General features: G+C 40.7%; 1 protein-coding gene and 1 pseudogene across 1 annotated transcript; one reads left to right on the plus strand and one right to left on the minus strand.

The window, feature by feature from the left end:
• Nucleotides 1-669: 669 nt before the first annotated feature.
• LOC137284593 (neuronal acetylcholine receptor subunit alpha-7-like) lies at nucleotides 670-1,855 on the minus strand (annotated as a pseudogene).
• A 2,452-nt stretch (nucleotides 1,856-4,307) lies between these two features.
• Nucleotides 4,308-5,549, plus strand: LOC137284592 (neuronal acetylcholine receptor subunit alpha-7-like). Its single transcript, XM_067816474.1, has one exon. It carries the CDS (start codon nucleotides 4,308-4,310, stop codon nucleotides 5,547-5,549), a length of 1,242 nt encoding a protein of 413 aa, XP_067672575.1.
• Nucleotides 5,550-22,366: the final 16,817 nt, after the last annotated feature.

Raw genomic sequence — 22,366 nt, forward strand, 5'->3', positions numbered from 1 at the left:
TGATATACTCCAGCAGAAGGATTAAACAAGTCATCAGTCTACCAGATTGGCCCATGAGCCATCGCCTTCTGGCATCAGCATCTAGGCAAATTTTATCAAGTTAGAAAATTCATATATCATACAATATATACTCAAAACCAATTATGTCAATATCGTCTACAGTGAAACCAAGTCAAATAGTTATTGAGCAATGAAATGTAATGCTCAGGGCTCGGCATGATCAGCCGATTGGTTGAACCGGGCCCATTCAACCACCCGTCTAGGTGAAGTCAGGGCCAAAGTGGTGTATTGAGCAACAGGAACACGGTTGCAGGCCCCTATTGCCCTCAACCACCGGATTCCCTCCTCCGCCGACACTGGGCCGCAACCCACGGCCAACGGGTTGGTGGACCAAATATCCCCCCGGGTCCACAACGGAGGTGAACGGCTCTTGGCGTTACCCAACATCCACCACGAGGAGGTGGCCGTTCACGGGTGCCAAACATCAACAGACAAACATTATAACAATAAGGCTTGACAATGTGAGCTGGACGACTGACACATCAATAGGCAAACCATAGAACAGTTAGAGTCATAGAATGATGATGACATGCTATAGAATTGTCTCTGTGTCATTCGGTCGCTTATGTTAGACAGTTTATATTTACAGTAATTAACGTTTCCGTTACATTACACATATGCTATCTTAAGAAAGGCTACCACCGTTGCGATGGTAAGAGCATAAAAAGTAAAAAGAAGAAAATCCTGCTCATCATTCTGCTGACTTCATCCTTATGTTTCCAGGTAATTGGTAGTGGAGTCCATGGTTCATGCGGCTTCTTGTCCAGTGACAGGATCTCCGTACTTCCAACAGCAGGAGTGCCAAAGACGCATCTCTCCCAAGATCCTGTTATACGTCCCATCCACGAAGGAACAGGTCTGATGGCTGCATCTAGATGGAACGCTTGTACGATCCAGATGATCAACAACACGTAGATAGAGTTCATAATAAACATACCGACAAGAAAGATAGTAAACAATGGTAACGAGTCACCGTTCTGTGGCAGCGGTCCAGTGACGAAGGACAGAGATACAGTGAAAGACAGCAACACCGTGATGGCAAAGGACATCTTCTCGCCAGACTCCACAGGAATGACGAATACCACCACACAGGAATATCTGCCATTGTTTCCAAGAACAAGTCTTGAAGCAGATGTGCCTGTGTTATCCCACTGGCTGTTGGCGTTAAACAAATTAAATCCCATAGAGTTACTATTCGGTCTTAAATCAACTTCTTTCAGACCATTTCTCCAATCAGCAGTCATTGTACGTTGCTGGAATCAGTACACTCCTGCTTATCTAAGGGGAGGTTGGTAACAATCATTTGGTACACAGTCTGGAAGGTATCGCCAGGTGGCCATGTCAAAATTCCTTGAGCTGTCACGTGATGACCCCACAGCCGAGTCTCAAAGGTTTACATTAACCACCTGGTTGCGTATTGTGATGTATGGTCTCCAAATCTTCCCATGGCCAGGAGTTATTTCACGGACTTCTCCATACTCGCTGGCGTTCCAGGTCAGAAACTCATCTTTCCAAGAAACTAAGAAAAACCCATTAACTGTGACTGTCTGAGTAACCCCATCAAAATCAGACATGCTGAGAACATGAAGTTCCATCGAGACCGTGATACTCTCACTGTTGTTCTTGACTGGCCTTACGTTCTGGGTGTTGTTGCTGATGAGGTCATTGTGCTGTCGACTTGCATGTGATCATCTTGACCTTTAGATGCCCCCAGGAACAACTGTAGAAACAGTCCACATGTTACGTCCTTGAGGTGACACACCCCTAACTCTGTGAACAACCCCATCACATACATTCTCTGCCTTGCTTTTCAGCAGTGTTGTGCATATCCCGTGAGGCTGTGAGCCAGCAGTGCTTCGAATCATGGAGAAAATCACATGGCGTGGGTTGTCTCATCTAGACAGATCTAGATGAAAATTACAGCAAAATCATAACTATAAACAAAATCCTCACTATAAACATAAAATATCTCTGTTTAACGAAGCTTTTGTTTGATGCTGACATACTCTTTATTTCATTGAAAATGTTCCCTTTTGCTAGCACATTACGTTTCAGTTTTCCTACATGAGTTGTGATTTGTCGCTTTCTCAACACCTTTAGTGTTCTGCTCTCTCGGTCACTACCGGGTCTCATATACGCCTATGAAACCAGTGTTAAAATGTAGGACACTTAGACGATGCTGAACATGTATAAAAATCCACGCTTACATACAATTAATTCAATTTTCAAAATCAGTTTCTCCGAAAGGAGATGTAAATATGTAGTTTTAAAATACTTTAAAAAGGATTGTCCAAAGATTACTAGAGCTTTCATAAATTGTATATGTAACTATGAAGAGGGGATATTCATCACATCTTGCTGTAGTTTTAGGGACACGTGACAGTGGGCATTTATGAATTGTGTTTGCATGATATACTATCATCACAATCATTATCAATGGTATTCCTAAATCTATGTTGTATCCCCGCTGAGAATTCAGACAAAAGAACAGACCATAACAAATCTGCCTTCGTCTGAGGTCATTTAGCCATCCTCAAGTGGTTTTGTTTAAATTTAATTATTACTCAACTGTTCTTGCAATTACAGACAAAATAGATCATACAGGGATATTGTAAGCAGGTGCATTGTAAGCACTCTATTTATGTCTCTTTTGTTTTATGGAATTGGGCCCATTGTACCACCCGTCTGACACCAGTCAAAGTGGAGTCATTGTACACCAAAATACGTATGGAAACATGCCGGATAAGTTTTGGACACTGGTCTCTCTGGGTGTCTAGACACACCCACCATAACCAACCCAGACACCAAACCTCTCAAAAAATTTACAATATGGAGGTGTGTTGTAGGAAAATACCCGCCAAAATAACCACGGTAGAGATAACTCCTCAGAATGTTGCAAAAGAGATGTGCATCTGTCTCACCCAAAACCACCTCCTCTGTCTGATTACAAAATCCTTACCACGGAAGATGTAAAAGAACAGATATTCATACGAAGGTCAGGGAGCTTCCTAAACTCGCGTACTGCAAAATCCATGTGCAGGTTGTGACGAATATCCAAAAGGATCCTTAGAACCATGTGCGTAGAACTCAACTTTTTGTCAACGAATTGTCAGACCTAATTGTTAGAACGATGTGTAGAAAAGCACTATTATTTCCCGATGTATCATCCTGAGAACTCCTTAAGAGCGAGTGAACTTTCACTTGTGCCAGAATGGGTCGACATAAGAACTTGGTCAGAAGCAGGACAAAGAACTTCGGTACACAATATATGATAGAAATGGACAATAACCCCAATGAGAAACTCCAAAGAATTATAATACAATAACTTCAACACCCTTTCTTATATTAGATAGTTATATAATCCTGACACATATATGTGTTGTTAGAATAATGTTACATGACCCCGGACGAAAACAACATCATCATGTCTTCCATACAATGGCAGACAGATTAAATACAGATTAAATACAGATTAAATACAGATTAAGGTAGTTTTCTTCTAATGTCTGGTTTCAATTGATTCCCCGTTTTACACCTACACCATGTTTTTGAGTGCTGTGTGATTATATCCTTTACAAACCGAATCACGGTATCTCCAATGGAAAAGGGTAAATAGTCACCAGGCCACATTGTCACCGACGTAATTCATGCAACGAATTGGCAATAAGGTATTTTACATAACTGCAGGCAATGAAAGCCGCCAAGTAAGATTTTATTGATACTATAAACATAAAGAAAACAAAATAAGACATATTGCAGACAATATTTTGTTTAAAAATACAACACAAATATGTTTTGGCCAAGATGTCTAACACAATGTACAGCAAATGACGATACAAAATGATTTTATTCAGCGAAGGAAGTGTGTTCAGACTGGCATGGTACAGTAGTTTCCATCAACTCTACGAGTACGATACACACATTAACGTACACTGTTATATCACTGAAACTGTTTAGCCAAGTTGGCGTTAAACTAACTTCTCATGAATGTCAACATCAGCACCAAATGGGATGATACTGATCGGTGGGATGTAAATTGCACAGAGTACTAGTGTGTTAGGCAAACATTTTGTTCTATATATGTCACAATGTGTTTTATCACGTGAAGCTAAACCAAAGGTACACACGATCCTTTCCATTAATGCCAAAAAGGAATGCCTGATTTCAAATTGTTATTGGTGTAGCGGTAAGCAGTTTCATTAGTGGATGCATATTGCCATGACAGAGAAGTCAGTACAAGGCAGAGAATGTATGTGTTGGGGCTGTTCACGGAGCTAGAGGTGCGTCATCTCAAAGGAGTGACTTGTGGACTATGTTTACTGTTGTTAATGACGTCGAGCAGAGGTCAGGATGACCACCACGTACTTCAACTACACAATGACCTCATCAACAACAACAACCCAAACGCCAGACCAGTCAAGAACAACAGTGACACTGTCACAGTCCGTTTACAGTTTCATCTCCTCAGCATGTCTGATTTTGATGAAGTTACCCAGACAGTGACAGCTAACGGGTTTTTTCTAGTTTCTTGGAAAGATGAGTTTCTAACCTGGAACACCAGCGAGTACGGAGGAGTCAGTTCAATACATCCTGACTATTTGAAGGTTTGGAGACCTTACATCACTGTTCGAAATCGGGTGGATAGTTTTGAACCTCTAGGTCTCGACTTTGGGATCATGCAAGTTACTGCCGAAGGAAATGTGACTTGGGCACCTGGTGATACCTTCAAGACTTTCTGCCAAATGGATGTTACCAACTTTCCTTTGGATGAACAGGAGTGTTCTTATGACACGTTCGTTTGGGGAAATATTCTGGAAGAAGTAGATTTAAAACCCATAAATAACTCTATTGACCTGACCTTGTATAACTCGAACAGCCAATGGAATATCATTAACTCATCTTCTCGAAGTTACATTGTTGAGACCATTGGGTTTTCTTACGCAATGGTCTCCTTCAACATGACACTGAGGAGAAAGCCATCTCTGGTGATACTGACAACTCTCCTGCCTGTCTTGGTGCTAGGACTGGTAAATGTGATGGTGTTCCTCATTCCTGTGGAGTCTGGAGAGAAGGTGTCCTTTGCCATCACGGTGTTGCTGTCTTTCACTGTATCCCTGTCCTTCGTCACTGGACTGCTGCCACAGAATGGTGACTCGCTTCCTATATTCACTATTTTCATTGTTGGCCTCTTTGTGATGAGCTCTATCTACGTGTTCCTGGCCATCTGGATCGTGCAAGTGTTCCATCGAGACGCTGCCATCAGGCCTGTTCCGTCGTGGATGGGACGGATGACAATGTCCTGGGAGAAATGCTTCTGTGGCACTCCTGCTGTTGGAAGTAAGGAGAAGCTGACACCGGCATCTTCCAAAAACCCATTAGTGTGCTGGATAAGAGTTAGTAGAATGGTCGATAGAATTTTGTTCTGCCTGTTTTTCGTTCTTTATATCACGGCCACGATTATTGCATTTCTGAAGATAGCGTATTTCTAACGTATAAAAACTGAAAATAGAAGGTTATGTTATGGATGTCAACATTCATTCTGAAAGATATAAGGATTTCACTCATGTGATAAATGTTTGGCGTTTCATTTCGATGGGACTGAAGACAGGTTATCTGGGTGGGCACCCCATGACGTCAATAGCCGTATTTTGCAGGAAATTTAGTCATCTACAGGAGCTCCTCTGCCCAGCGCAGACACAAGGTACGGTTTACCTGTGTTTTAGCAGTGGGCTTAACTTTGGACTTTCGACACGACGGTGACGGCTCGCAAGTGGTTTGTAGTGTTTTGGGCGACCATCACGTTATTGTTTGACATTACAGCCGTAAAAAAATACAAATCTGACGTAGTCGAAGTTGGTTGCTATGTTTATGTGACGTCTTTGTCAGAGGCGATCGGATGCTGTATCCATTTGATCGCTGCACACGTTTAATCAGTTTGTAAATTATCCCGTCACCTCATCACACCTACCACAGTATGTCCAGGGTGCCAACGCCAGTTCAGGTCTAACATTTGTAACACCTGACATCAGAGTTAGTTTGCTCTCACGGATTGTTAACGTGTTTTGTCAATACTACTTAGTTAGCCAATAAAATTGTGGTCCAGTGACGTTTCACAGTGAGCTTGCTGTATGCAGCTAGCTGGTGAATGTGGCTTACCACGGCTGAAACTGGCAGGTGCGTCAGGTTAGACCTGACCATTAATGGCCCATTAAGGTATCCACTCATATCAACTACCGTGTACAACCTCCTTTCAACGTAATTCGTTCCTTCAAGTGTAAAGCTCCATTTTCTCGTTAGTGTATGCAGTTTTACAAGCTGTCATGTCATACGAATAGAAATGTAGAAATATAATACACAAAGCACTGAGACCCCACTGACACCCCAGCACAACTGGCAGCCATTAGCTAGCACGTAGATGAAGTACTAAACGAGCTTCCAAAAGAAACGCCACCAAATACATTTTTGGTCTAAAAAAACTTACGCTAAATATGGTAACATTAAAGGTTTTATTGCCAAAATCAATCATTCAGCAACATTAATTAATGGATATCAAGAAGAAAAAGACTCAGCTCGTCATTTAAGATCACATGAATAACACTGGGGTGTAGTATCCAGTATTCGAACACCAATGCAGAATCGACTGGGAACATTTACAACTTTCTGGGCAGCACAAACTGTTCATTGTCAGCTGTGGCCACTTCTAGCACTGATGCAGGCCCGAACTCGACGTCGAACTAAGTAATTGAGTCTTCTGACGTCTTGATTAGGGATCCGATGCTATTCCTTTAGCAGAGCAGATACCAAACCGTTCCTCGTCAATGGCTGATTTTGGCGTTTCCGAATACGATGTCCCAGTTATTCCCAAATGGAATGTGCTCAATTGGGGACAGACCTTGAAGAGCTGCATTTGTCACCAAAGTTCACTCTTCGCCAATTTCGCTGCCGCCAGTGTTTCACAGTCCTGGTACTGTCTGCAGTACTGCCAGTCCGTCGTAGACTTCCCATGGTGGATTTGCAGCATCCCATGGTCCAAGCCACATGCTCTTGTGTCTGTTCCATCTGTAACGTACCTATTGCTCTCTCCCTCTGCTCTGGTGGTAAACGAGGCATGTTCCTGGATGTCAATCGATTAAAATGATGTAAGAAGATAAACCTGGTTAGCTTTTATACCCATATTTTATACGGGTAACTTTGTGCACAGTTTCCGTTTTATTCGTGTCAATTCCCGGCTTTTTTCACAAAATACGAAATGCAAGTGCAAATGTTCACTGGGAATAGACATATTGTGTTCGAGATTTGTATTTTTAGCTATTTTCAAATAGACTGACAATTGATTTGACACTTTTTACTTTGGTGGCGTTTTCCTTTTGCCGCTAGTTTTTATAAATATAGACATACGGCTTCTCCGCTGTGAATGTTATACTTCGGATACCTGTGTCTAAGCTCCGAAACTTGCATTGCAATATCGTGTTCATTTTTTATCTCTTCAAAGTGTATTGTCGGAAATTTTCACGTTTTGCTCTATTTTAGTGTATGGGAATGCATGTATATGTGCTCCTTTAACTTATCAATGATCTTTCCAGTTGACCTTTCATCATGGCGTATATTAACATAGCTCGGGTAACACTTTGGTTGACTGTCTGACCTGCAGGGGTAACACTTTGGTTGACTGTCTGACCTGCAGGGGTAACATTTGGGTTGACTGTCTGACCTGCAGGGGTAACACTTGGGTTGACTGTCTGACCTGCAGGGGTAACACTTGGGTTGACTGTCTGACCTGCAGGGGTAACACTTGGGTTGACTGTCTGACCTGCAGGGGTAACACTTGGGTTGACTGTCTGACCTGCAGGGGTAACACTTGGGTTGATTGCCTGACCTGCAGGGGTAGCATTTGGGTTGATTGTCTGACCTGCAGAACAGACGGTGAACAGTGCTCCACCTACTGGACTTGAGATATGAAACATCTGTGTCTCAAGCAAACAGATATTGACCGTGTTTGTTGCATTACACAATAATGGTTGAAAAGCTATACATCCAGTTGTGGGTTGTATGGTTGTGGGGTTCTTTTTATTATTTTTCCGGTATACTACTCTCTACTCCACAATTATACTGATTTACATGTTTAGGCCATACTGCATATTGACGATAAATCAAACGGCTGATGAATTTAGGATAGTGCAGGTTAAAGTGGAGTAGACGGACACTCTCTGTTGTTTGATACCGTGTTTTGGTTACAGGCAAATACAAATATACCCCCTGGAGAATACTTTGTTCGGTTATAGCAGGCATACTGCTAACCATAACAAAGCACATAGTCAGGTGATCAATTATCGGCAAGTAATGACCACTGTTAATATTGGTTAGATATCACTGTACCCGCTTAGAGAAAAACCTCTATTTACTCACTTGGGAAGGGATCAGTTATCACACATATTAATCACATTTGCCATTAACTGTAATTGTCCACAGACAAATACTGAACACGAGTTCTCAGTGCAAGGAGAGCCTGTGTAGATAGACTCTAACGGTGTAGGGAGGTACTGTTGCGTGTCATTTTCCTAGTTGAAGCGAAAATCTGTACTAAAAGGATTCGATGTGAAACCAACAAAGACATGTTGTATACCACACAATAGTATTCTAATAGCAGCTACCTTCACAAGTCAATACAGGTTGCTGGAAAAGCAATTGTAATGACAATACAAACCAGAGTGGCAGTACAAATACAAAAGCGATGTAGTATTTAAAACAGTGATAACACCAATGAGACCCGTGAAGGTTCGGGTTAGAATACTGGCCTTCAGTAATCCATGCTTGTCGTAAGATGCGACTATCGGGATCGGGTGGTCAGCCTCGCTGATTTTCTTGACACGTCGTCGGTTTTCAGTTGCGCAGATCAATGCTCATGCCGTTGTTCACTGGACTATCTGGTCCAGACTCAACTATGGACTGCCTCCATACAGCTGGAATGTTGCAGAGTGTGGCGTAAAACTAAACTCACTCACTCTCTAATACCAATGAAGATTTGAATGATAATGTTCACCTGGCGGCAAAATCATCTTCAGGCACATATTTGCCATGAAGTGATGTGATGTGAGACATAAGATGGAATGCCAGTGGGCAGCGTGCCACACTCTGAGTGTATGTGCCTGCGTGTCTGCGTGCCTGCGTGTCTGCGTGCCTGAGTGCCTGCGTATACTTGGGGTGCTCGCCTGTTCTGACCCTGGGATTGATGAATGTGGTGGATAGTTTCCAGATTCCTGTCAAATCTCATGAGAAACTGTCCTTCGTCATCACAGCGCGACATAATGGTGACTCTTTACCTCGCGATCGTGTTCCTTAGATACGTAATTCCTTAAGTATGGCCTCTTACCTGCATTCAGTGCGCTTTGACTGCCTAGACGAGCACCGCCATCTGATCCGTACACCAAAGCCTTGTGCTCAGAGCAGCAAATGGCCGACATGATTATGCACCGTCTGTTTCTCATAAATCACAAAATAACCAGTCATTTCATCTCTAAACATTACGATGTGTAAATCACAGTGTTATCATTTTAATTTCTCGTCGTCCTAACTATTCAATGTAAATTTTGTCCGGTCATTTTATCTTCTCACTTTGTACCAGCAAAGTATCTATTCTGATGTCATGGACGTATAATAGTTGATTATGCTGGCCTTTCCGTGTGTTTTTATACAGACATGAATGTCGCAATGGCGTGCAACACAGAGTAATCTAGGACAGATTTGGTGTGAGAATTCATCCAAACACAGATTATTTTTTCGAGCTGAGTTAACAGACACTGTAGGGACGGAATACGGAGATTTAGACAATGAGGAAGAGATTGATGACGTCAGCAAACAATCGCTGTGGGTCATTTACTTGAGGTACATAGAACATTCAGGGATTTTCCGTCCGATTCTTTAAGATGAATTAGTTTGATTCTATATGTAAATGGATTGTCCATAAATACTCTGTCGCAATAAGCCATGCACTGGTACGATGTACAACTGTTTCCGGTTTTGTTATTTCAGAAACATTAATAAATTTGACAAGTCCATGTATTGTATGTTTGGAGTTTTGGATTTTCTCTCTCACTATCAACAAATGATGCAAAGGTAACTTGTAGCGCCAAGCTACCAATTCCTAGGTGAGTGGCTTCCAGGGCAATACCATGAGTGGATGTTGGCTACTCCAAAGTATGAAATTCAGGCGCCAGAGAATAATCCACGAGACAAAGAACCTTGAGTGTAAAGGGCTAGACGGGAGTACTTCCATGTGCATACATCACTGACGTCCACGACACTCGGAATATCTCCTCCCCTGCCGGTTGTACTATTTTCATCAAATGAAAGTGTCGGTTGCCTACCAGCAGTTCATCTGCCACACACCAATGTCATGGAAGCTACAACCCACGTCCAGTCATATGATGGGCCGAATGACTCTATAGCGCACATTACTGGTTTTGCTGAAACTTGTAATATGTTAATTTTGAAAGGATGGGGGTGTCGATGGATTTATTGTCGTGTTACCGAGTGCTCATTTCACCATTAGTTTTTACAAGACATAACTGCTGTAGAGTATTCCCGCTAAAAGTTCATTCCCATTAAAAACGTTGAGAAAGCATATAATACGCATGTGACACGGGTGTGTATCGCGTGTAAGCACCGTGTCACACAGGTGTGTATCGCGTGTAAGCACCGTGTCACACAGGTGTGTATCGCGTGTAAGCACCGTGTCACACAGGTGTGTATCGCGTGCAAGTACAGTGTCACACAGGTGTGTATCGCGTGTAAGTACCGTGTCACACAGGTGTGTATCGCGTGTAAATACCGTGTCACACAGGTGTGTATCGCGTGCAAGCACCGTGTCACACAGGTGTGTATCGCGTGTAAGTACCGTGTCACACGGGTGTGTATCGCGTGTAAGTACCGTGTCACACAGGTGTGTATCGCGTGTAAGTACCGTGTCACACGGGTGTGTATCGCGTGCAAGTACCGTGTCACACAGGTGTGTATCGCGTGTAAGTACCGTGTCACACGGGTGTGTATCGCGTGTAAGTACCGTGTCACACAGGTGTGTATCGCGTGCAAGCACCGTGTCACACAGGTGTGTATCGCGTGCAAGTACCGTGTCACACGGGTGTGTATCGCGTGTAAGTACCGTGTCACACAGGTGTGTATCGCGTGTAAGTACCGTGTCACACAGGTGTGTGTCGCGTGTAAGTACCGTGTCACACAGGTGTGTATCGCGTGTAAGTACCGTGTCACACAGGTGTGTATCGCGTGCAAGTACCGTGTCACACAGGTGTGTATCGCGTGCAAGTACCGTGTCACACAGGTGTGTATCGCGTGTAAGTACCGTGTCACACAGGTGTGTATCGCGTGCAAGTACCGTGTCACACAGGTGTGTATCGCGTGTAAGTACCGTGTCACACGGGTGTGTATCGCGTGTAAGTACCGTGTCACACAGGTGTGTATCGCGTGGAAGTACCGTGTCACACAGGTGTGTATCGCGTGCAAGTACCGTGTCACACAGGTGTGTATCGCGTGTAAGTACCGTGTCACACAGGTGTGTATCGCGTGTAAGTACCGTGTCACACAGGTGTGTATCGCGTGCAAGTACCGTGTCACACAGGTGTGTATCGCGTGTAAGTACCGTGTCACACGGGTGTGTATCACGTGTAAGTACCGTGTCACACGGGTGTGTATCGCGTGTAAGTACCGTGTCACACAGGTGTGTGTCGCGTGTAAGTACCGTGTCACACAGGTGTGTATCGCGTGCAAGTACCGTGTCACACAGGTGTGTATCGCGTGTAAGTACCGTGTCACACGGGTGTGTATCGCGTGTAAGTACCGTGTCACACAGGTGTGTATCGCGTGTAAGTACCGTGTCACACAGGTGTGTATCGCGTGCAAGTACCGTGTCACGCGGGTGTGCAAAAACCTCTATCGAGATATCGAACGTCGCTCTTTAGAATTAAAAAAGTTATCATCCATATATACTTGTTCTATCTGACTTCCAACTTCTAAATATGCCACTGAAACTAGTCAGTTGAATTCTTTGCCAGATTATTCCAAACTGCGGCACGTAAATGTTGCTACAATAAAGATAATGGTTGTCGGAATATGCGGTTAAGTCGTCAGAACATTGGTTATATAATGGTTGTCGGAATATGCGGTTAAGTCGTCAGAACATTGGTTATATAATGGTTGTCGGAATATGCGGTTAAGTCGTCAGAACATTGTTTATATAATGGTTGTCGGAGTATGCGGTTAAGTCGTCAGAACGTTGGTTATATAATGGTTGTCGGAATATGCGGTTAAGTCGTCAGAACATTGGTTATATAATGGTTGTCGGAATATGCGGTTAAGTCGTCAGAACATTGGTTATATATAATGGTTGTCGGAATATGCGGTTAAGTCGTCAGAACATTGGTTATATATAATGGTTGTCGGAATATGCGGTTAAGTCGTCAGAACATTGGTTATATAATGGTTGTCGGAATAGGCGGTTAAGTCGTCAGAACATTGGTTATATAATGGTTGTCGGAATATGCGGTTAAGTCGTCAGAACATTGGTTATATAATGGTTGTGTCCTAGAGGTTACTAATACGTTTACATATTTAGGAATAGTCGTTGGCTGACTAAGGTAGGGTGGCCTTTTTCCAGTTTACAGTAACATCAGATAGTTTTCTCTGAATCTGGAGTTACTTATGTAAATCTATCCCATATCATTATAGGAAGTACATATCTAAATTCAGTCGCAATTCTCATGATTCTGCAGTAGACACTGGTAGGTATAAAAACATAAATCTTGCAAATCGAAAATGTCAAATGAGTAAAGCTGATATTGAAGATGAACTACATTTTAGATTAAAATGTCTATCATATGCTAAATATAGAATAGTGTGCATTAAGCCATGTCATTTTAAACGCCCATCAGTATATAAAACTTATTCATCTACTTAGAATTAATAATGTTAAAATGTGGGAATATTTATGTCAGGCCTGTTTATTGAGAAAGGAATTAATTTGGAAACAGTAATTGTACACCGTCCTTTACCCTTATCTTTTCCCACCGTCACCGCGTCTGCAAACCAGTACCAATACCACCACCGATGTTGTTGTACCAATACCACCACCGATGTTGTTGTACCAATACCACCACCGATGTTGTTGTACCAATACCACCACCGATGTTGTTGTACCAATACCACCACCGATGTTGTTGCAAAAATACCACCACCGATGTTGTTGTACCAATACCACTACCGATGTTGTGGTACCAATACCACTACCGATGTTGTTGTACCAATACCACCACCGATGTTGTTGTACCAATACCACCACCGATGTTGTTGTACCAATACCACCAACGATGTTGTTGTATCAATAATCTCTGCAGATATTGGTAATAAAGAAATCGCTAACGGCTAGTGGCTAACGACGAGTGGCTAACGCACGTACAGAGCACAAGTCGTGAAGTCAATATATAGAGAGGATTTAACTGTAAACAATGCTGATCGGATGCTAACTGATAGTTGATTGAGTCACAGTCTTTGTTAACACTTTCGTCGGCCGAGGTTACGTGATTGCTTTGCTGTTTTTTCCTGACCAATTACGGTCTATGCCATAAATATGAAACTGTCGCTCATAATTTCGCATGCTTCGTTATTTAATTACCACAAATAGCGACATAGCAATATCTAATAATGTATCTTACCACTGGGTTCCTGAGAGGCATGTAGAAGTTGGTATTCAAGACAAATGTTATGCATTGTCCTTGTGATACTCCGTGGTGGGTGGGGAGCTCGGATGATGAACCAATATACCAGTAATCATGGATTACCAAACTCCTAACAAAAAGACCAAACGTCAATTGGAAAATGACGATCAGCATCGACCCTCTGTACAAATTGATCACTGGCCGCGTTTTTTGATTACTGAAACACTTGACAAGACTCCTTTGAAATTAAATCCCTTTGCAATTTCAAAAGGCATCTCTGGCATTGCAGGTGAGGTGAAAGATATCAAACGTTTACGATCAGGTTCACTGCTGATTGAATGTAGCAGAAAACAACAAGCTACCAACCTGTTATCAACTGATTCAGAACACTGAATACAAGCAAAGGTATAGTTCGAGACCGTGAGCGTCTTCTAGCAGACATGACTGAGCTCGATATAATGTCCGAGATGAAAGATCAAGGAGTATCTTTCGTCAAACGTTTCACAACACGGAGAAATAATGAGACTGTCCAAACCAATACATATTTGTTTTCATTTTCAGCTCCAACACCTCCAAAGTCAATCAAAGCAGGTTACTGCAATCTCAATGTTGACATATATATTCCAAATCCCCTGCGCTGCTTTAAGTGTCAAACGTACGGACATGGTGTTAATACTTGCACACTGTCTGTTACATGTGCTCACTGTGCTGAGAATACACATGTAACCGAAGATTGTGACAGTATTCACAAAAAATGTGCAAACTGTTCAGGAAATCATTCATCCTTTTCGAAAGAATGTCCCATCTGGAAAAAGCAAATGAAAATTAATGAAGTCAAATTCTCCAGGAACGTCAGTTTTGCTGAAGCAAGAAAGATTGTACAATCTACTGAGCACACTGAAACGTACGCCTCTGTCACAAAAACATCTGAAACCTTAACAAAAGGAACAACCACGCCAGTACTAACTTCGTCAAGCTCATGTCAGACTGACCTAACATGGGTACATTCAGATATTCCTGAGTCTATCTCACCTGATCTTCCACAGTCTATCTCAGAACAGTCTACTCAGACAGATACAGCTCAGTCTACGCAAAAGACTATAACTCCTTCGACTACAACTCCTTCACAGTCTGATAGACATGATAAACAAACTGTAAAATCGAAATTCAAGACAAGGCCAGAAACTTCGAAATCAAATCGAGCACCAAAGGGGTCAGATAATAAAATCAAATTGTTTAACAAGTTTGGATCACTGGAGGAAATGGATGCATCGGATCACATCCATCCCAGGGCACATAGCTTGTCGCCCTCCAAAAGAGTGCGGGGTAGATCCCCAAAAAATAAATCAAAGGTAAAGGTACTAAATCTAGTGTCCATCATCTTAAACAGGGAGATCAATTGCTTACTGATAAATCAGATATTGCTAATAAACTGGGTGAAACCCTTGCTAAACACTCTTCCTCTTCAAATTATGTACCAAAATTCCAGCAATATCAAAAACAACAAGAAAAGAAAAGTATTAATTTCAATTCTGATAATGGGGAAAATTATAATGAAACGTTTTCTATTCATGAACTCCATACTGCAATTGATCAAGCTCATGATACTGCTACAGGAGCTGATAACATACATTATCAACTCCTGAAACATTTACCAGAATCCTGTCTGGAAACTCTCCTAAATATTTTTGATGGTATTTGGACATCGGGTAACTTTCCTCCTTCATGGCGTGACGCCATAGTAGTACCAATACCTAAACCTGGACGTGACCATACCGATCCATCCAATTATCGTCCGATTTCATTAACTAGCAGTGTTTGCAAGACCATGGAACGCATGATAAATAATCGACTTGTTTGGTACTTGGAAACAAATAACCTTATAACTGATATACAGTGTGGTTTCCGCAAAAACAGAATTACTGTCGATCACTTAGTGCGTTTAGAATCATTTGTTAAAAATTAATAAACAACACGCTGTGTCTATCTTTTTTGATCTTGAAAAAGCATATAACACAACCTGGAAATATGGTATTCTGAGAGATTTACATGACTTCGGTTTGCGAGGTCGTTTACCTCAATTTATAGCCAACTTTTTAAATGATAGACAGTTTCAAGTTCGAGTGGGTTCTACCCTGTCTGATCATTACAATCAGGATCAGGGTGTTCCACAAGGCAGTATTTTGTCTGTTACACTTTTTAGCATCAAGATCAACAGTTTATCAAAAGTTTTAAACGATTTAATTGATGGATCGTTATTTGTGGATGATTTTAATATTTCTTGTCGTGGTAAAAACATGCATACTATTGAACGGCAACTGCAGTTGTGTTTAAACAAAATAAATAAATGGTGTCTTGAAAACGGCTTTAAATTTTCTAAATCCAAAACTAATTGTATACATTTTTGCAGAAAATATGAGCCACATAAGGACCCTGAACTATCTCTAGATGGCACTCCCATCAAAGTTGTAAAGGAGGCCCAGTTATTGGGCCTAATCTTTGACTCTCACTTAACATTTCTGCCTCATATTAAGTCCCTTAAAACTAAATGCCTGAAGACTCTTGACTTGTTGAACTCAAAGTGGGGAGGGGATCAAACAACCCTCTTACATCTATATCGACCACTCGTGCGTTCGAAACTCGATTATGGCTCCATCGTATATGGTGGAGCCTGCAAAAGCAACCTTAAACTTCTTGACTCTGTCCACCATCAAGGCTTAAGACTTTGTCTTGGGTCTTTCAGAACTTCACCTATTGATAGTCTCTACGTTGAGGCCGATGAACCATCTCTTACTCAACGTCGTATAAAATTGTCTTTAAAATACATTACTAAATTATATTCTAATGAATCTAACCCTGCCTATAACTGTGCATTCAATCCGCTTTATGAGGATTTGTATAACAAAAAGTCTTCTCTTGTACCACCTCTTGGGCACAGAATTAAACCATTTCTTTCTGCTGCCGGTATAGAGCTGGAAAGTATATCGCCTTCCCGTCTTCTTTCTTCTCCTCCTTGGCAATTGGTTAGGCCACAAGTTGACCTAACATTAACATCATTTAAGAAATCAGAAACAAATGACATACAATATAAACAAGAATATCATCAATTAAAACATAAATATAGCAATTACAAACCCTTATTTACAGAAGGATCCAAGGACGGTGGTGCAGTAGCTAGTGCCATTGTCATTGGAACCAGAACTATATCTTCTAGAATTCCAGATAACAGCTCTATTTTTACTGCAGAAGCAAACGCCATATTAACAGTTCTTAAATAGTTTCAAAGACACACGAAACGTAAACAATATATAATCTATTCAGACTCTCTTTCTTGTCTTCAAGCGATTAAAAATATTTCTTGTAAACATCCACCTTTAATTGAAATTATTGAATTGTATAATAATCTTGCTACTGGCCAATACGACATCGTATTCTGTTTGTTACCAAGCCACGTAGCCATTTCCGGTAACACAATGGCTGATCTTGCTGCTAGGGCAGCACTCAACAAATCTGTGACACCACTTCGTATTCCATACACTGATTACAAAGCTAGCATTAGAACTTACATCCGTGATCCTATGCAGAAGAAGTGGGACACCCAAGTAGGTATAAATAAATTACACGAAATAAAACCATATATTGGTTACACCTACTTGGGCTGTCAGTCCAGATTTGAAGAGGTTATTTTAAGACGATGTCGTATTGGCCATACTAGATATACTCATTCATATCTTTTAAAAGGTGAGGATCCTCCATTTTGTATCCCTTGTGATGAGAGAGTCACGGTCAAGCATATTCTGCTTGACTGTGTTGAATTCTCCATCACAAGGGATAAATATTTCAATGTCAAAACTGTCAAGGATCTTTTTACAAACATTAATTCTCATGTAATTATAGGTTTTTAAAAAGAAATTAATTATTTGGTTGAATTTTTAATAACATGTTCTGTAAATAGATGCATTTTAATTATTGGTTGTTTAGATTTGTAACTAGAATTGTTAGTGGCTGTACCCTCAAAGGGGGTTGAAGTATTGTAAAATTATTGTCCTCCTGAGAGGGTACGTAAGTCCGCAAACAGTGACAGTAAATTCTAAATTTCCAGGTTTTTAATCGTAAAATAAATGTCTTTTTATTGTATGGCTAGATTTCACAAATTGCTGACGGCTGGGGGAATGATGTAAATCCAGCTAGGGTCCATGCAGGTAGCAAAAGTACTGTAAGTCCCCATGGTCCCTAGTATGGTGATCTACCTTCAGTTGTTAGCAATATATAGCCCAGTTTTACATTGTATTGTCCTGTATAGATACATTGTTTTAGGTATAGTTACTAGTTTTATATTCTAATCTGTGATATCCTAGTTGTTTTACTGTCCTTCGCTGACAGATTTTATAATAGATATATATTTCATTTTAGTATTAAATGTTCTCGTCACGATATGGCTGAGATATTGCCGATGGGACGTCAAATATTAACTCACTCACTCAAATGTTATGGATGCCAACTTCTTCTTTATTGTATACATAATGGCCCAGGAGCGTTGTGTATACAATGAAAAAGTTGACATCCACAACGTATTGTCGTATACTTGTATGTTATCGAGTCATGTAGAATATGCGATACTTTAAATATCATCAGCTTAAACACTTTGATATCAGTAATTAAGAGATGTGAGAGTTACATTATCTTTTGTCAGAGTCTTCAGCCATACTGGTTAGCATATATATATAATGTGTGTGTATATAAGTATAAAATATTACGTTATGGATGTCAACTTTTTCATTGTATACACAACGCTCCTGGGCCATTAAGTATACAATAAAGAATAAGTTGGCATCCATAACATTTGTCTTGAATACCAACTTGTATACACAACGCTCCTGGGCCATTAAGTATACAATAAAGAAGTGTATGTGTGTGTGTGTATATATATATATATATATATATATATATATATATATATATATATACACACACACACACACACACACACACACACACACACACACACACACACACACACACACACACACACACACACACACACACACACATATATATACACACACACACATACACACACACACACACACATACATATACATATACATATTCACACACACACACACACACACATATATATATATATATATATATATATATATATAGATATATATATATATAATGACCAAACTTCCTTCAGTCTACATTCAATTCAGTTCAATCTGTTTATTCCGCATGTATGGCCGGTCCACCTACAGATAATACATCAGACTGGCATTCACATGATACAGACTTTCCTATCTCAGACCAAGTTGCACAGTGAACAAAGATAAATAGTTTAGTTTGTTCAGTTTCCGGGATTCACTGGAATTCAAGATAGGCAAATCTTGTCTAAAAAGGACGGTTTATTCACAAATGACCTCTTCTGCAAATCTCAAGCGTTCGTGTATTTAAAATATTCCAAGTTTAAAGATTATTATTCAGCCAAGGAGTAAGTTAATGATGACTTCTCACTGGAATATGATCCTCCAAACGACACCGATCCCAGTACTCCGGACTATAAGGTACTAACTCGGTCCAGGAAATTTCACTGACACAAGCCGAAGCTTGTTGAAATCTTACCTTTTGTGTCCGGTTTCATCCTTTAAATCCTACAAGTCCCACATGAATCCCAATAATGAATCGTTCTTTCAACATGCTAAAACTGTCGTCGATAGTCTGCGAACCTGTTTGGTGCACCTCACCGTACGAAAAAAATCTCCAAGAATGCACAGCGCCCACACATACACTAATCACTGCCCCCTCACAACGGCCATCGCCCTGCTACCCTGTGTTGGAATGGAGTTTAAAGTTTAAAATCATACTGCAAGTAATCACGGCAGCATGGCCAGCAATGTACAGAGGAGGTCTCATACCCGGCTATTTCGCAGCCTTTATGCTGTGGTTTTAGCTTCTAAATACCGTCCTAGTTAACCTCTGATCACGCTGTAACACAGTTTCGTCTAGTTACGACGATATAAAGAACAATCGTCATGAGTTAAATACAATTCCCGTTGTAAGTTCTATTTGAATGAAGAATAGGAGTCATATCTGCTGCTACATAGCAAGCTAGATTTCCATTCTTGAGATATCTGTAACTCGTTGCTTAGATTCTGACAAAAGTATGTCTACACTGCCTACACCCTGGAACGGCCAGACGTAACCAAATCCATAGCTAAATAACATTTCTTACGAGATGAAGCCCACGTATGGCGATCAACATTATCCAAAGAGTACAACATCTCATATACTTTACATGGATACCCATAATTAGGTATACGAGTAGCTCTAAGCCAGACTTTAACACACCTCAACAAAGAAGACAAAGAAACCGGGAATCTGCCACATTCGCCAAAAGCCCAAACATTCGGAGCTCAAGTACAAATGATAAGAAACCGTTTAATCGTTAGGTGCTGTATCCTCTCTATACGCTCTAGCCGCTGAAAGTCCCACAACTCGGAACCGTATAACAGCATTGGCTTAATATGAGAATCAACTATTGTAAACAAAACCTAAACTGTCCATAGGAATATCTCGTTCTTAAAATTTCAAATATGGCTTTCTTGACATTGCAGCTCTGTGAAAACCTTAACTGGCGTGCAAGAACTAGACCCAGACAGTTAGATTCTACATCCATATTATTCACACAGCAGGTCCAATTTTCAAAACGTGATAATTTTCCACCTTTTCCGAAAACCATTATTTTAGTAGTTAACCGTCAAATCCCACAATTCACAATAACTTTGGCGAACATCAAGACGATTCTGCAGACCATTTACACTCTATACAACACTAACGACGTCATCTGGGAAACGTAGCGGAAAGACTTCAATGATGTCACGATACAACTGGATACCTCTACTGTTTGAATCAATCCCTTCATTCGCCAACTCAGTAATGAACAGGGAAAATAGTGTCACTCACCCTGACACAAGATTTATAAAACCTCATACCTACTATTAACGCGACGTAACAGCTTTCCCTCAAACCATTTCTGTGAAGACATAACAGCAACTTATTTCTATTACCACTATCAAAGGTCCTCTTTAAATCAACAAAAGTAACATAGAATTTACTTTTCCTCTTTGATAAATATTTTGCACAAGTGAACATTGAGTAAGTTAGTTATTCTACTGATAACATTATTGATATACACCCTACCAAAGACTGACAACAGCGTTTTGCCTCTATGATTATCTGGACAATCACGACGGGACAATAATACCTTCTGACCACTGCGAAGGGAAATACCTGAAGCATAAATATTATTTAACAGCTTGACCATATAGTCAGTGGTAAATGTGTTACCATACAAAAACATTTCTGCCAAATCTTTATCAGTTCCTAGCGATTTGCCCAACTTCAAGCTCCCTAACGATTGAATGGCCTCGTCCTTGACAATAGAGCAATCCAACCACTCAAACCCAGGTTAGATATTAATGCGAAAATAGGATTAAAGACAAGAAATGTTACACGACACGATAAATGTTATTGCTTTATAATATAATGACCTTAAATACTACATAAACTTATATGCAAGTAGCAAATAGTTTTAGAAAATAAGAAATATATGTCATCAAGCAAATGAAAACAATTCAACAAGAAATTATAAACAGATATCAAGGCCGCTAGCTAAAGAAATTACAGTGTACATACATAATGAAGAAACACACAAAGCGTGAGTCTAACCTCAACACACACACACACACACACACACACACACACACACACACACACACACACACACGGCTCAAACTTGAGCAAATTAGCTCAGGTAAGCAAAATTTTGGAAACTACGTTGAACCCAATGTAATGAGTGTGTTTTGCAAAATATCCATTTCCCCCTTTGGGCAGCCTGGGTTTGGCTGTGAGAAATGTCTCTAAACTGCATATAATAGATAAGATGTGTTTGTTCTGCATGATAAAACCAGCTCTCTCACTGCCAATGTATGAGTTTGAAATCATGTCTTCTAGATATTGTTTAAATCAAACAGCACCTACTATACTTAAAATACGGCTACTACTGTAAAGTAAATGTTATTGTATACACAACACTGTAATGTGAATGTATGCTGCCGACCTACCGCTGATTCGAATCCATCGAAGCCATCTGACTGTTCACCGGTGTCAGCCTGACAGCCTCTAGTTTCACTTTTGGGTGAAAAGAATATATTGTGGATTCTATCATTGGCGAAGAAATTTTTGGATCATGATATGTTTTCAATATTACCAGAGGTTTCAATTTGTGTTCTTTTCTTTGGTCCCTCAAACAATTTAGGGTATTATGGGTCCTCCTTTGGTCAAAAGTTTGTTTATGCCGTTTGTTCATTGTGTGTCACGGGTTGCACAATGCGACTCACACCCGTGTCCCACGGGTCTCACACGTGTGCTCAATGGGTTCCACATGAGTGACCAACGCGACTCACACGGGTTGTTTCACGTGTTGTACACGAGTGTAAGGGGAATGAAGTTTCAGGCAATAGTGTGTGGAGCATATATAAACATGCCGCCTCCGTTACAGGTTAAGCCATAAAAGAAATGCG

This window comes from Haliotis asinina, chromosome 5 (genome assembly GCF_037392515.1).
Source record: "Haliotis asinina isolate JCU_RB_2024 chromosome 5, JCU_Hal_asi_v2, whole genome shotgun sequence".
In the NCBI taxonomy this organism is placed as follows: Eukaryota; Metazoa; Mollusca; class Gastropoda; order Lepetellida; family Haliotidae; genus Haliotis; species Haliotis asinina.

Coding starts and splice junctions, on each gene's coding strand:
- LOC137284592 (XM_067816474.1), top strand. CDS start 4,308: ATGTATGTGTTGGGGCTGTTCACGGAGCTAGAGGTGCGTCATCTCAAA.